This window comes from Gallus gallus, chromosome 6, assembly GCF_016699485.2.
Source record: "Gallus gallus isolate bGalGal1 chromosome 6, bGalGal1.mat.broiler.GRCg7b, whole genome shotgun sequence".
Taxonomy (NCBI): Eukaryota; Metazoa; Chordata; class Aves; order Galliformes; family Phasianidae; genus Gallus; species Gallus gallus.
In genome coordinates, this window is record NC_052537.1 from 32,819,099 (window position 1) to 32,834,060 (window position 14,962).

At 50.4% G+C, this 14,962-nt stretch overlaps 2 protein-coding genes across 4 annotated transcripts in view; one reads left to right on the plus strand and one right to left on the minus strand.

Moving 5' to 3' along the window:
- Positions 1 to 660: 660 nt before the first annotated feature.
- Positions 661 to 4,932, minus strand: NKX1-2 (NK1 homeobox 2). The gene is made up of 2 exons (XM_015289065.3): positions 4,469 to 4,932; positions 661 to 3,613 (listed from the first exon to the last, which is right to left on the minus strand). Exons 1-2 carry the CDS (start codon positions 4,893 to 4,895, stop codon positions 3,045 to 3,047), a joined length of 996 nt encoding a protein of 331 aa, XP_015144551.3. The 5' UTR covers positions 4,896 to 4,932; the 3' UTR covers positions 661 to 3,044.
- Positions 4,933 to 7,667: 2,735 nt separating this feature from the next.
- The window catches only part of LHPP (phospholysine phosphohistidine inorganic pyrophosphate phosphatase), a 67,850-nt gene continuing 60,555 nt past the window's right edge, over positions 7,668 to 14,962 (plus strand). For all 3 annotated transcript variants that reach the window (XM_424063.8, XM_046943175.1, XM_004942343.5), the window contains exon 1: positions 7,668 to 7,808. In XM_424063.8, coding sequence (XP_424063.4) covers positions 7,690 to 7,808 — 119 coding nt within the window. In that variant the 5' untranslated portion in view covers positions 7,668 to 7,689. The remainder of the gene's footprint in view (positions 7,809 to 14,962) is intronic.

Below are 14,962 nucleotides of genomic sequence, written 5' to 3' on the forward strand. Positions count from 1 at the left end.
GCCCTGGCTTGGCCCTGCCTTCCACCAGGTGCTCAATCACTGCTTCAACCCAACTTTACGAAATGGTTTGTTTGTTTGTTTGTTTCCTAAAAGTTCAGTTAAACAAACATTTCCAACATTTCCCCAGCTTTGATCATGGTACTCCCCCAGGGACTTTATTCATTAACAAGTTAAATGAAGTTGATGACCAGAGTGCTTCTGTTGGGCTTGGACCACTGATATTTTTGTTCACTGTGCAGAGGAGGTAACAAAACAAGAATTACTTTTTTTTGGTCCAAAGATGAACATTGTACGAGTCAGAAGTTTTCCTTTATCCACATACAACTTGCACTGCTGAACCACAGCAGATGTTCCCTTGCTTCCCTATGAAGCATGACGTGTTTGCCATGGCTGGAGGAAGATTTCAGGCTGGTGCCCTAGCTGCTATGCTGCGTTCTGGAATAGAAATTAAGACTGTGTGCAAAGCCTTACATGGGCATGCATGACCCAAACATGCCCAGCAGCTGGCCTTGCTCACTGCCCATGCTGTTGTTACAGCCAACACAAGGGGAATGAGATTGGCCACTAAGTTTCCTGCTTTCTCTGGAGCACTTTAATTCAAAACTCCTCTAAATTAACATGTAGATGCAATTTTTGCAGTTTACACCTGGGTCTTACTTGTGATTCCTTTTAACATCTATATTCAGCTGTGAGTAAAGTCAATTTTTGTCTACGGTTGATAATATTGCACAACTCTGTATTCAGAACTGCTAGAGATAATGGATACTCAGTGGGGCACTTCTAAAAGTGTTACTGGTGTGAATAGCGCAATCTGGGCAGCGTGGAGCTCAGCAGCAATTGCTGTTTCCAGGGCTGAGGTTTGAATCACAGCCGCAGTAGTGGCCAGTCACAAAGAGAAGCCAAAGGGGTCACCAGCCAAGGGACATGGGACAAGAGGAGGGACACGTCAGCGTGAGTGCTTGGCCAGAGCTGAGCCAGGAGTTGTGGTGGCCTGGGGCTGGTGCTGTGAGGTGTGCGGTGCCATTGCCATGCACCACTCTTCCAAGGCAAGGGTGCAAGTGATACACCATAGGAACTGTGATGTGTTCTCTGAAATTAATTGTAAAACTTTTTCATCAACCCGGAGCAATAGATATGACTAAATGGGGTCGGGGGGGGAAGGCTGGCTTTTCTTGCACAGGAATCAAGTGTTCAGATTTCTCATAAAGCTAAAGACAAAAGCCTTCAAAAGGCTTCCAAACATCAAGACTGCATATCAAGTTATACTGCTGCATTTTTTAATTTGTAACATTCTCTGTTTTTTTTCTACAATTTACACTCATTAAGGAGGAGAGCTGACCATATCACTGGTGTCAGGGCAGAAGACCTTCCCCCCAAGACCTCAGAGCAGTGCAGGTGAGCAATGGGCCCGTGCTCTGGGAGCATCTCAGTGACAGCCAAAGGAAACCCGGAGCGCTGCCTGCACACACAGCAATGTGAGCCGCAGGGAGCAGGCTGCCAGGAGGCCAGGAGGATTTCAGTCTGGTTTCTCCCAGTCAGGAGCACGGATGGGATGAGCTGCTGCAACTATAATTCATATCCAATCAGAGTGAAAGCATTACTGTAATTAACCGACAAGTAAATATACTCATATACCGGAGCTATGACTTCCAAAATCATGACCTGAGGCAAACCCTGTGCTTTGTTAACTGCACTCCACGTAATTGGGAAGACACTGACTGCCTCCTCCTGGGCGTGGGAAGGTGACGGCAGGACCTCAGCCCGCATGCACTGAGCCTTGCAGGGCACCTTGGCTCAAGGAACCCAAAAATCCCACGGAGGAATGCAAACACCACTCTGCCGGAACACAATTAGAAACAATTAAACACAGGGTAACTTAAGGGGGGGAAAAAAAAACCCAAAACCAGCACAACCTTTTTATTCAGACAAACACAAGAGATAGATAGGATTTATGAGCTCAGATTTTTGGTTGGAGAGCCAACGCGTTACTTGAAAGCATCGTGATGTGACCGAGGGGGTGCACATGGGTTGGAATAATTTGTCAAGCCGCATGAGGCGGATTTATTTTAAACCAATGACTTCCCAGCATTGAGGGAAGGAGCAGCCCCCAGCTACAGTCCCTTTTCATTCCGATGCTTGTAACAATGAAGATGAAATATGATTTCCCCTTCTAAGAAATGCTCCAAAAGGCAAAACAAAACCCCACCAAAACGCATGTGTTTCTCTGTTACAGAAGATAGGTCTCTGCATGCGGGAAATCCTGTGTTTTCCTTATTTTCTACCACAAATGCCCCATTTTTAAAGAGATGAATACTGCAATCATTTTCTCTCATTTACGTTTTCATTTCTGCCTCATTTGGCACCACCGCTGTTGTTCCAAGAACAACGGCTCTCTGCAAAGGGAATGATCTCCGGACGTCTCATCTAAAACCTTTGAAGTCAATGGGGATGAAGTGAAATGCAAGGCAGAGGGGCGATGCATATTAGCAGCAATCAAATACTTTCCCACTGCCCGAGTGGACTCTGCGCACATCGCCTGATGGCACGGAGCTGCAGTCCCTATGCCTCAGACAGAAGGGAAAACTTAGCAGGTCACCAAGCACAAGGCTTGCAGGTTTGGGATCTGAAGTCTGATACAAATGTGGGTCGTGCACCAGGTCCCGGAGCAGCAGCAAAAGTCGTGGACGTCTCTGTGTGTGAGCATCCCTGGAAATCGGACGGGCCGTGTGTGGTCAGCGGCACCGGGACAGCAGCAGTGGGAACAAAGTGTCGCAGCTCTGAGCTCCCCGGGTGTGAGGCGTGTGCTGGCAAGCCAGACGGCGACAAGGAACGTTCGAAAGAGGAACTTGGAGAAGAATTAGCGTCAGGCATGTGTAAAGAGGGTTATTCTCTCCATCTCCAACGCCTATAATTACATATCAAACGTGCTAATAAAATCCAGTGGTTACAGCATGTAGGTATTTTTTCTCTTTGTCGAAGCGAGCCGGAGAAGAAAAACCCGATTCCTCACCCCCGGAGCGCTGGGACAGAGCCGGGGTGGGTTCTCAGAGGTGCGGGGCGTAGAAGGGCCCGAGGTACGCGGGCCCCAAGAAGGGAGCGAAGGGTCCGCCGCCGGGGCCGCCCAGGGGGAAGGGAGAGGCGGCCGGGAAGAGAGCGCTGGTGGCGGCGTACGAGGGGAAAGTCTGCCCGGGCAGCGCTGCGGGGCGCGGCGGGCTGGGGGAGCAGCGGGCGGCAGCGGGGGGCGCGGGGGCGGCCGCTCCGTCGGCTCCGGGATGCTGCTTCTTCCACTTGGTGCGGCGGTTCTGGAACCAGATCTTCACCTGCGTCTCGGTGAGACTGAGGGAGAGCGCCAGGTTGAGGCGTTCGCACACCGACAGGTACCGGGTAGCGCGGAATTTGTTCTCCAAAGCCACCAGCTGCTCGTAGGTGAAAGCCGTCCGCGCTCGCCGCGGTTTGGCGCAGCTCGCCTCGGCCCGACGCCTCCGGCCGCCTCGCGGCGAGCCCGGCTCCTCCGGCCCCGGGTCTGCGGAGCACGAAGCGGAGCCGGCGCCGGCCGCTGGCTGCCCCTCCTCGACCGCTGCCTCCGCGCCGCTCTCCGCCGGGGTGCGTGCATCTACGGGAGAGGGCGGCGGGGTCAGGGAGGCACTGCGGCGCCGCTCCGAGCCCCCCCCGGCCCCACGCTGCAAGGAGCCGTTCCTTCCGCGTCCCTCCTCGCACCGAGATTTAACGGTCGTTAAAAAAGAGGAAAGGGGAGAAAGAATTCCGCCCGGCAAGCCCCCGCCACGGCCGCTCATTTACGGGGAGGTGTGGATATGGATTTCTTACCAATTAAAAAAGAAGTTATTAAAGTCCCCTTCTGAAACGAAATAAATCCCCTCCCCCTCCTCCCCATCTCCGTGCTAATGGAGTTTCAGATTTGCGAGGGCCGGATCGATAGATGTCATCTATTAAAGGTAAGTTTTAATCGAACAATATTAGGATCAGGCCGGGGGAAGGAGGTTTGAAGTGGGTACCTGCAAGCTGTGGGCAGGAGATAGGCGGGAGTCAGTAATAGGATATCGATCAATGGGAGCTAAGGCATCCTCCGGTGGGGACGGGCTGAGCAATTACCCAGGCGGCTGTCCCGGGTGCCGGGGGGGTGGGGGCGGGCAGCGGGCAGGGATCGGCATCTGGACCGGGACCCCTTCCTGGCCGGGGAAGGATGGCCTGGGGGTGCTCCCATTTGGGGCCGGGCCGCGCCGTGGTGCGCTCGGGGCGCAGCCGGAGGATCGCCCGGGTGGGGACTTTTCTATCCTCGAGACTCGAAAGGGGCTGCATCCCCCCCCGCCCCCCGCTTCGCTTCCCTCCCGACGGACGGCGGCCCGCAGCCCGACCCCCCCGCAGCTGTCCGGGCTCGGGGATGCTCCCCGGCTGCCGGCACCTGCTCGCCCCGCCGGCGCCGAACAGAGAAACTCGAACGCGTTCCTACCATCCGCCTCTAGTTTATTCCTCCCGCTCTCGTGCTGAGCAGCGCCTTTTCCTACTTCAACTCTCGCCAAACTTTTCTGCTCTCCCGAGCGGCAGGTGCTGCCCCCGCTCCCCGCGGCCGCTTCGCTTCTCCGGGTGAATTTCTGAGGATCCAGGATGTCTAGGATGGAGAAGGAGATCTTATGCTGCTGGACGGGGGCCGCCTTGGCCCCACCGTCCGGGCATTCCAGCATCCCCCGCTCCGCGCTGCCGGAGAGCCGCGGGTGCCAGCGCGGGGCCGGGGCCGGGCGGAGGGCAGCGCTTCCGCGGAGCCTCCGCCGCCGCCTCCTCGCGGAACCTCCGCCTGGGCGCTGGCGACGCGGAGTGAGCGGCGGGGAGGAGGAGAGCGGGCGGTGAGGTGGGGGCAGAGGAGGGGGCAGCGCAGCCATTGGCACGCGGCCCCGCGCCCTCCCCGCGCTCCGCTCCGCGGAGGCGCAGCCGGCGCCGCCCCCCACCATCATCGCCGCCCCGCGGAGCGGCCCGGGGGGATGCACGCGTGGCTGCTCCCGGGTGAGCCCTGCGGAGGGGAACGCAGGGGCTCGGTGCGCTGCCTCTGCCCGGGGGCCTTTGTTTTGGGCGTAAAATTGAGCTTCGGTTCCTAATGAACATCTTCGCAAATTAGCATATTCGCGTTTTCGGTAGGTCTGGGGTCAGCTCAAGGTCTGGGTAGTTCAAGGGCTGGCCCTGACTCCTGGAGCTCAGCCCTGACGTGCGCGTCGGCCCCATTTCACAGGTGGAAAAACTGAGGTACACCCATGCTGGACGCCTGCCCCACCAAGCAGCCCCTGTCTGAGCCCTGTCACCTGGCACGGAAGCGCCCCACCACCTCTTATCCTTATAGCAGGGGTAAGATGAACAACAGCAGGTCAGGTCTCTCCACCCTGCTCCACTCCTATGACCTTTAAAACTTCCTAGCAACTCAGTGCTGTACTTCTGCAGCTTTTGAGGAGGATTCTGTCTACTCTCCTTAGCAGTTCTGCATTCTGTTGGTGCTGTACATCAGGTTGAGGTGTAGACAAAGACTTTGTGCAGCAGGAGAGGGAGTGCTCCCACTCTCTGCCTGTCTGTGGGAATCCGACCAGGCACTGCTCTTTGGTAACAGGTGCTGCAGAAGAGGAATAAAGAAGTTAGAGTTGGGATTTCTTTTTGTTATTGCAAAGGCGTGGGTCTTAAGATAACAAGGAGCTGGAAGATGAGATCAAGATGTGCAGGGAGACATGATTACAAGTAATTCCTTTAGTCAATTATGTAGTGGCAGCACCTGAGAGTCCGTTTGGCACTGGGCTCTGGTATGAGATAGCACACACATTCAGAAGTTATCCCTGTCCTGGACAGTAAGCTGCAGACCAATGAAGCTTAGTTTCATGGATGCATCCTGCATGAAAATGACCCTGGGGCTGAGCTGGAAAGCACTTTGCTGGGTGCTGCTCAGTGCTTCTCATGTGTCGAAGTGATAAAGCTGCCTGAGGTGCAGAAGGAGAGGGAAAAGTTTCCCATTTCTGGACAGTGTACTTTAAAAGTGAGGTCAAATAATAGAAATGAGTATGACGTATTCTTGCATATCTTGTAGGTATGTTTTTGAACAAGATTCTTTTTGTTTGCCACAATACCAGTTTCAATGTACATGGAAAAAACATAGGTATGATGATCTGGTAAATAGATGTGTTGCTCACTGTATTTTAAGGATCATAGAATCATAGAATGGCCTGGGTTGAAAAGGACCACAATGATCATCCAGTTCCAACCCCCTGCTATGTGCAGGGTCGCCAACCAGCAGCCCAGGCTGCCCAGAGCCACATCCAGCCTGGCCTTGAATACATCCAGGGATGGGGCATCCTGTCAGCCTTTGCAGCACTGGAGATGTTTCATTTTTGGAAGGAAAAAATTGATCTGATCTATGGTGAGAATATAAATATTTCTGAGTTATTGCAACTGCAGAAGCATAAAAGGTAAAATGTAGGGCTGGGATTAATTTGTGGGCTAGCAGACATCTTCAAATATCATCAGGTTAGCACGTGCATGGCAACTGACCTACAGACATGCCCATGGAAGGCACACGCAGAAAGCACGCGTTCACGGATTGGTTTTAGCAGTCTGTTTGAAGTTGGTTTGCTTTCCAGCTCAAGCATTAAAATTCAGCCTGAGTGCTGTCTTTAAATTGCTTTGATGCTGGGTGGGTTTCAACCCTGACCTGTCCTGACGGCAGTGATGGCTGTAACAAGCTGCGGATCAATATTCATAGCGGGTGTCCTGGGCTGATAACACTATCCAAGACAATGTTCGCTATCAGCGTAGACAGCTGAGATATTGCGCCATTAGTGATGTTGTTTTAAATAACCTGATCCATTTCTGGGTCTATTTAGTGAATTTCACAGTTTAGATATTATCTTTAAGGAGAAGCCAAAGGCTGTTCCAGACGCGGCGATGCAAATCAATGCTGCCAAGGCTCCTCTGCTTTCCTTAAAACAAAGTGGACTGTGGTTCCAGCGCAGCTTGTGATGTGTTCTGTGAGCCACGGTGTGCTATCGATAATATTAGCAATAAGGCAGCATTTGGACTATATCGAGGGAGAACCAGAGCTATCTGTAACACTGATAAAATCTTGTCTGTGACTGTGAAAGAGAGGGGGCTGGTTCCGTTTTTAACATGACGAGGGAATTATTTTTCTTGGAGCACGTGTGAGGAGGTGCCACGGAGGGGGTGTTTGGCTGATGGGGTGTTTGGGGCAGGTGAGGCCACGCAGCCATCCCTGGGCTGGAGGGGGTCCCCTGGGCCAGCACAGCCGTCCCCATAGCAGAGGGTCCCTGCGAACCAGGCCCATGCTCCTATTTGCATGGATGTTTGGAGACCTCTGGGGAGCCCGTGGTCTGCAGAGCGACCGGGAAACCTTCAGCACTGCACCCAACCTATTGGGTTCTATGTCTCTGTGCTCCAGGAGCCGTGTGTGAGGAGGAACTGCATGAGGGGGAGATGCAGAGTGGGTCAGCAGGTGGACCCACAGCAGAGCCCAGGACGTTGTCCTGACATCATGGGACACTCAGAGCTGACAGAAGCAGCGCGACTCGGAGAGAACCACACACATCCCCGCTACTTTTAACAGCCATCCCCCGCTCCCTTCAGGCCGCCTCGCTGAGCTCAGACTCCATTTCCCGGCAGCCCCCGGGGCAGTGAGGCGGTGCTGACATGGCGGCCTGGGCACGGGCGGTGCGGGGGCTGTTGCTGGACATCAGCGGGGTGCTGTACGACAGCGGCGGGGAGGGCGGCGGGGTGCCCATCGCCGGCTCGGCCGAGGCGGTGCGGAGGTACGTGAGGCCCTTCCAGCCCGGCCCCTCGCTCTATGGGGTGGGGGCTGGGGGGGGCCGCAGGGTGCTGCAGGCCTGTGGGTCGCGGTGAGGTGAATGCTGGGGGTGCTGGGGGAGCAGCGTGCCCTTTGCACTCGGCTGAGCGATGCGATGTCGGTCATGCAAAGGGCTTAAGGGCTGCTGGGCAGGTAGCGGCCTCGTTCAGCTAATTAACTTGGTGAACCGGCCGGTGTGTCCTGCACACAGCGGGACCCAGGGGGCAAGTGTGACACTGGGCTCTATCTATTTCAAGGTAAATATTGATTCTGTGTTTTCTGTACGCAAGGTTGCAGCGTGTCCTCTCGCTTTTCTGTAGTTGGGATGCAGATCCGGGATTCAGAATAGACCCCGGGAGGAAAAGATTACAGTAAAATAAAAGCTTTTATTTCTCCTCCGGTGTAGAGCAGCCTGTTTGCTGAGTGCAGAGGCAGATGCTGCAGGGTGCGACCTCTGCCAGGATTAAACTTCCCTGGCTTCCCTTCTCATCTCACCCAAATCCTCCTGATGACATTATTTCCCTGCTGAAGCTGTAGCTGACAGTCAGTCTGTCCATGCAGGAGCTGCTCCTGCTCTCCATCTTCCAGGATAAGACATCCCATCACCTTCCTGCGACAGCACTCTGTCACATCTCCTTGACTGGCATTTTCTGATTACTTTCCCTGGGCTCCCAGCTGCTCTGGCAATTCCCTTCCCCAAGAGGAAGAATCATAGAATCATGAAGGTTGGAAAAGACCTCTCAGATCCCCAAGCCCAACCCCAGCCCACCCCACCGTGCCCACTGCCCCCATCCTTCAGTGCCACATCCCCATGGCTCTGGAACACCTCCAGGGGCGGTGACCCCAATACTCCCTGGGCAGCTGTGCCGGGGCCTCACTGCTCTTCCAGAGAAGAAACTGTTCCTAACATCCAACCTGAACCTCCCCTGGTGCAACTTGAGTCCATTACCTCTCCTCCTGGTGGCTGCAGGAGATGGTCAAAGACGGGTGTTCTGCTCATACAGAGGAAGGACACACATGCCTGCCGTCAGAGCGACAGATTAATTTTGCTTTATTTTCTGTATCATCTGTAGCCTCCCTTATCTTGCAGAGAAGCTGCTTGATTCCTTCCGCCAGAATTTTTTTTGCATGGCTGTGACAAAATGATTTTGTTCTCCCGTGGCTTGTTGCCCCTTTGGTAAACTGGGGGATTTATTCCTTTGTTTCTTTAGACTGTAAGTGCTTCAGGGGCTTCTCTTTTATGCTGAGTTTGTGCAGGGTAGCTCTGATAGTAGCTGAGGCATTCAGGCATGGCCATAGTAAACATAAATAACAACAACCATATAATTACTGTCTGCAAGAAGATCATTTCCTTACAAACCAGGACATGTTAATAATATCTGCATCACAGTTCCCCAGATGTTTTTGACGTACTGTTTGCTTCTCCTAGGTTTTTAAACTTTATTTTCCATCAGGTTGCAGGCTGCTATTTAATAACTGTGTCACTGCATTTGCTGAAACCTCCCATATGGAGGCAACATACACTGCAACTTAACTTACAGCAATGCCAGAAATGCGCTGCTGAAACAACAGGAAAGCTCTGGCCTTGGGCTAAATACAAGATATTAATGGCTTTCTCTTGAAATGCTGGAAGGATCTGGGCCCCTGTTGCTTGTTAGGCATTTCCATATCTCAGCAGCTAATTTGACCTGATTCAGAGGGGGCTTCGGGGCATCTTTGAGGAGGGTTTGGAGATGCTGGGAGAGCTGAGCTGAGTTGGACAGGGTATGGTGAGAAGGGTTGGGGCTCAGGATGGGGACAGTGTGGTGCCTCCGTGTGCAGCACTTTGCCCACTGCCCTGCATGGTGACACCCAGCTCCAAGCACCGCACTCATTTCTTAAAGGGTGTGCTAGGAACAGGGAGGCAAGTTTTGATATATCTGGTCTGCTAGATGTGTGAACAAGTGGCTCCGTCTGTGGCTGTTGGGGACGACACAAATGACCACCGAAAGGCATCAGGAAGCAAAAAGAATAGCATATTTTGTTCAGGTCATTCAATGTAAGTGGGTAAGAACGATCGTCTTCTGTGGGTAAAGTCAAGCAGCCTTATTTATCTGCCTATTAGGTTGGTAATTGTTCCAGCTCACACCACTTAAAACCCTTACTCACTCATTATCCTATTACGAGCTGATCATTAATATTAGTGTCTGCGTCACAGCACGGCTCGGTGGTTTCATGCAGATGGATTAAAGCTAGAAGTGGCCCTTTTCTTACTAATTCATTTCTGTGTCGATCAAGAAGTCATAAATGCAGATAGCCAGGAACTTTAGAACTAATTCTCTTTGATACAACCCTTTGCAAGGAGATGGAGCTAAAATTTCTCAGTGCATATATGTATTTTAAATGCCCACTGTGATTCTCAAACATCATTCTGATGATTCATACTGTGGATATGGACTCTCACAAAGTGGAGGCTGACCTGTTGTCTTCCTGCATCATCTCCCACACCATTACAGCAATTAACTTCATGTAACAATATATACTACACACCAATAAAAAACTCATTTGCTCTTGTTTTCCTATGACTGAAGTCACTTCAGCTCATCTAAACCTATATTTGCTGCGTGATTTTTTTCTTGTTTTCAGCCAAATTCTGCTATGCAGTTATTTCAGTTAGCATTTGAGAGAGTAGCAGTGTAATTTTTGCCAGCAGAATTCAGTCTGCTTTACGGTTATGATGGCTGCAGGGGGTCGGTTTTCTCATTTGTTTTCGGTTTTAGCTTTCAGTACAGTCAGATGGAGTGGAAAAATCACCAAAGAAGCTGATGGGCTCTGAAATGCCCTGACCAGGATGGCATCCAGTAACACACTTGTCTGTACTTTAGAGATTCACCCAAGGAATGGCTCACTGTTTAAGGTGGTATTACTTGTGATGACAACAGGGAGTGTTTTATTTCTAATGTGCCTGTATCTCTGATAATTTTTACCAATGGGTAAATGGGTGAATAGGGAACAAAGGAATGAGCCGTGGAAGTATTTGCTGTACGGAGCACACATCCTTCTGTTCTCAAGTAGCGTTAAGGTGAATCTGGATCCTTCTGATGCTTGGACAAACCATGGCAGATTGTGTGGCACCTGTGTGGCAAAGGGCATTGGCACCACCGTTATAACCCAGAACCCAGGGTGCCAAAACACACAGAAACCCACCAGGGACTGCTCTTGTTCATTTTAGGTGGGGATATTGGAGTGGTGCGTGACTAGACAGACAATCCCAAAATTTCTTGTTAAGATAATTTGGTCCTTTTGAAACTTTTAACCCACACCATTTCCTGATTGCTTAGTTTGCTGCGGCATGCGCTTATTGTAACCGAGTTATAATGGAGTTGAATGAAACACACCTCTTTGCAGTGTGTGCAGATAGCTGGCAGACACCGGGCTGCCATTTGGGGCAGATGAGAAAGCCATCAGTGACTTAAAGCCTTCTGTTGGAGCCAGCCTTAACAGCACCTCTGTACTGCGCTCTTATTGTCTTAATTGATTTACACAGCATTGACATGAGGTGAGCTATTCGCTTTTTATCTTCCAAATAATAGGGAGTTGGTCCCTTATAAGACAGAAGGTGGTTAAACACCCATAAAAGATGCCCAAGCTGAGCTCTGCTATTTGCATTTACAGCTGTGTGCTGATAGTATGGCCATTAGCATATCCATATGAAAAGCACACAGTAGTTGGACGTTTACAACATCCTGTTGTTTGGCCCGTATAGTGCATCTGTGAGCAGGGCCTTCTACAGAGGCCCTGAAAAGAGCAGCGGAAATCTGGGGCGAGGGGAGGCTGTGGAGCAGCTGGGCAGTCATGTTAAAGTCAGCTACCTGGGGAGCTGGACAAGGAGAGGATTGTGAGCAGAACAAGTGGAACGGGAACTGTAAAGCAATTCGGCATGCGGGGATTCGGGTGGGATGGTGGTGGGTTTACAAAGAGCCGGCTGAAAGAGTGGGTAGGGCAGGGAGCAAGAAATCTCTGTTGCAACGGATGATAACCAAAGCGAAGTTTCTTGGTTTGCTGCATCTTGAGGGCATGGGATAGCAAGGGAGTCCTAGAAGGGCTTTCAAATGAACTATACAAACTCTTGGGTTAGCACTGATTTGTTTGTCTTTACCCTTAATTCTGTTGGCAGTTTTTATCTGCAGATCTCAAAGAAGGCTGGGTGTGACCATCTGCCCACTGTGGATGCAGCCACAGAGACACAAAGAGCTGAAACAGTTCCCTGTAGGCACACAGCTGCTCACTGGCAGAGCCAGGAGCAGATCCAGGAATTGATCCTCGCTGGCTATGAAGTGGCCATAGCTCCTCAGCAGCCTGTGGTCCCATGTTTCTGCAGCACTAGCCATGTACCCAGGTTTCTTGATGTGATGGGCCTTCCTAATCTAGGTTTTCTGTGTAATTTGCATGAATAAGTGCTTACACTTTTGGAATTTAAACATCATTAACCTTTAGGGTCTCGAGGTATTTACCATCCACCAGCACAACTGTGGGACATACTAATATTTACCAATGAAGAATAATAAAATGTATTACCATGATACCCACTAACAGTACTTGTTCCTCTACTATCTAAATACTGATTAAGCCTGAAATGGATTAGCAGCTGTCTGCCTCATTCAGGGCCTTAGAACTTGAGACTTGTCTCAGCTTAATGCTGCTGGGTAACTTTCTTTCCCATCTTTCATGTTGGGTGAACTTGGTCAGAAATCTTAAGAACCGAACCAGATCCTTTGCATATCCTCAGCGATATCTCCATCATTAATTATCACCATTAGGCTTAGGGGCCTTCATTAAAATGGCACGTAGTCTTTGCAGGCGATGCCCTGGCAGGAGTAGTTCTTAGCTGTGCTGCTTCTTCAGAGTACAGTGAAAGGTGCAGAAGTCAGCTGAAGGGTTCTGCAGGTACCGAAGGACGCTCAGCTGAGTTTTGCTTGCTTTGAGAAAGCTTGTATCTGCATTTGTGTCCTTAGCAGTTCATCACTTCCAGATTGAAGTCACACTAGGCTTGCTGAAATGCAGCTTGCTTTGCTATGAAATTGTGTGGCACCTTCTAAAGTAGAGTGCAAGGCACGTGAGAGTGAATTATTTGTTGATAAAATAGGCTAAATGAAGCCTTTTGGCAATTGACTTACTTAAAACAGAATCCATTATTTACAAACAGGTGCTGTTTGTATACAAACTACGAATGTGACAGTGACAAAGATAGCTTGGTTTTGATTGAACTTTTAATGGAATAATTAGTGGCTTCAGAGACAAAGCAGCTGCTTCAGCAAAGAACTAAAACTATTGGAGTACGATTAATTCTACTGTCCATAGAAATGTTTTGCATAATCAAAATAAATATATTCCAGATCTGTTCCTGCTGACTGAACACCCGGAGCTCTGATTTCTGTTGTTGACAGCTCCAAAGTGGAGAACTTCCAAGTATTTAAGGTCTACCAGAGTTTATTTTGCTCCAGATTGCACCCGTAGGTTTGAGCAGCACTCGGTGTTGTGTGAGTCTGTGATGTAATCAGGTGAAACTGGATTTACAGTACCAAGTAATGTGTTCAGTAATTCTGGTATCCAACTGTATATGGTGCATCAGAGGAAAGCAGCCTGTGTGGGAAATAGAGGACTAGATAGGCCTTGTGTTCCATATGGGAGCCCAGTATCTCTGCTTTTTCAAAAACTAAGGGTGATTTAGATACCTAACTAAAGGTGTTAGTAGGATTTCAAGTTTACATTGAACATCAACCAAACAATTTAAGTTCTTGCTGTGAAAGTGTTTCCAAGTGGTGTTTCCAGAGTCCTTAGTTCTATAATGGGACCATTTGGAATTTCACCACTGTCCACCCTGCAAGTCCAGGCCCAGGATTGGCATTAATTAGTGTGACCTGAGCTTGCACTTCACAATGTAACTGGCTAATTATTGTGGCTAGAAAAGAATATTTGCCTCCGTTGTACAGCAGTGTGTGATTTGCTAAGTGAATTATGGGGACTGGGAAAATGGGGGCACTTCCCTCTGATGGTGGCCACTCTTCCAGTGCAGCGCATGAGCCATGCAGTGAGCAACATGGAATAATGTGGCTCTTCAGGGGTTTCCTTTTGAATGATTTCAACTCTTTCGTAAGCAAAACCTTTCACTGAGCCAGAGGGTGGTCAGAGATGGGGAGACCGAAGTTTAGCCTTCACCGTGCCCTCAGTTTCTTTTGTTGTTTGCAGAACAGCAGGAATTGAAGGAGTGATGGCTTTCAGTTAGGATCCTCTGGCCATTTCTCTTCCTGCTGGTGTCACAGCCTCTTCATTGTCTGAAAGAACAGCTTTTGTGTTTTATATGCCCAAGGGCTGCCCATAAAGGTTGGCAAGGGCAGCTGGTTAAGTCTGCACAAGGTCAGTCAGGATGTCTAATAATTGTCCTAACACTTTACCTGTTATGGAACAATAATGAGAGTTTTTTCATTATTTTCGGGTGAGTGAACCTGGCAGATGCTGACAGCCAGCAGATGTGTAAAGTTCGAGGTGATTTGTAAGGGACTGGCTCATCTGACGCACAGTAATTGCATTGTGGGACATTGTCACTCAGCGTCCTGTCCTGCTCTGGCAGGATGAGGTAAAGGTCAGTTCAAAGAGCTGGTACAGCAGGAGGGACAGCACCAGGCTGGAATTCAAACCTCATCCTCCTATCTCCCATGTACGCATCCTCACAAAGTGCTTGGTGCTGAGTTCTAGATTTAGGGATCGCTTGGGTGACTGAATGGTTGTTTTGGGACCAAGTGGTGAAACATAGGAAGAGATCTTCTTACCCACTTGTTGGTGTTGTAGTTCTGTACTCATCTGTCCAAGTATTATTTGATTCTAAGTATGATTTCTGGCTTGGAAGTTCTGTTAGCAGGGGTTGGTTGCTCTGAACATAACAGGCTTGCAGGTGAGTCCATGCAGCAGCAGGGATGTCAGACTGCTCATCTGCTCCCTGCAGCTCTCCATACCCTGCTGTCCTCCTCCAGCTACAGCTCTGAGAAGTGTTTTTTGCAGCAGAGAGGGTTTTAGCAGTTCACCACTCGTGGCACGCTGAGAAGCCAGCTCTTTGAGCACGCAGGCAAAACTGAAGGTCCA

What these genes read in the sequence shown, in the direction of transcription:
- NKX1-2 (XM_015289065.3), bottom strand. Translation starts at nt 4,895, where the DNA reads ATGGCTGCGCTGCCCCCTCCTCTGCCCCCACCTCACCGCCCGCTCTCC. An exon ending in GAATAAACTAGAGGCGGATG is followed by an intron (nt 3,614 to 4,468) that starts GTAGGAACGCGT and finishes CCTCTCCCGTAG; the next exon opens with ATGCACGCACCCCGGCGGAG.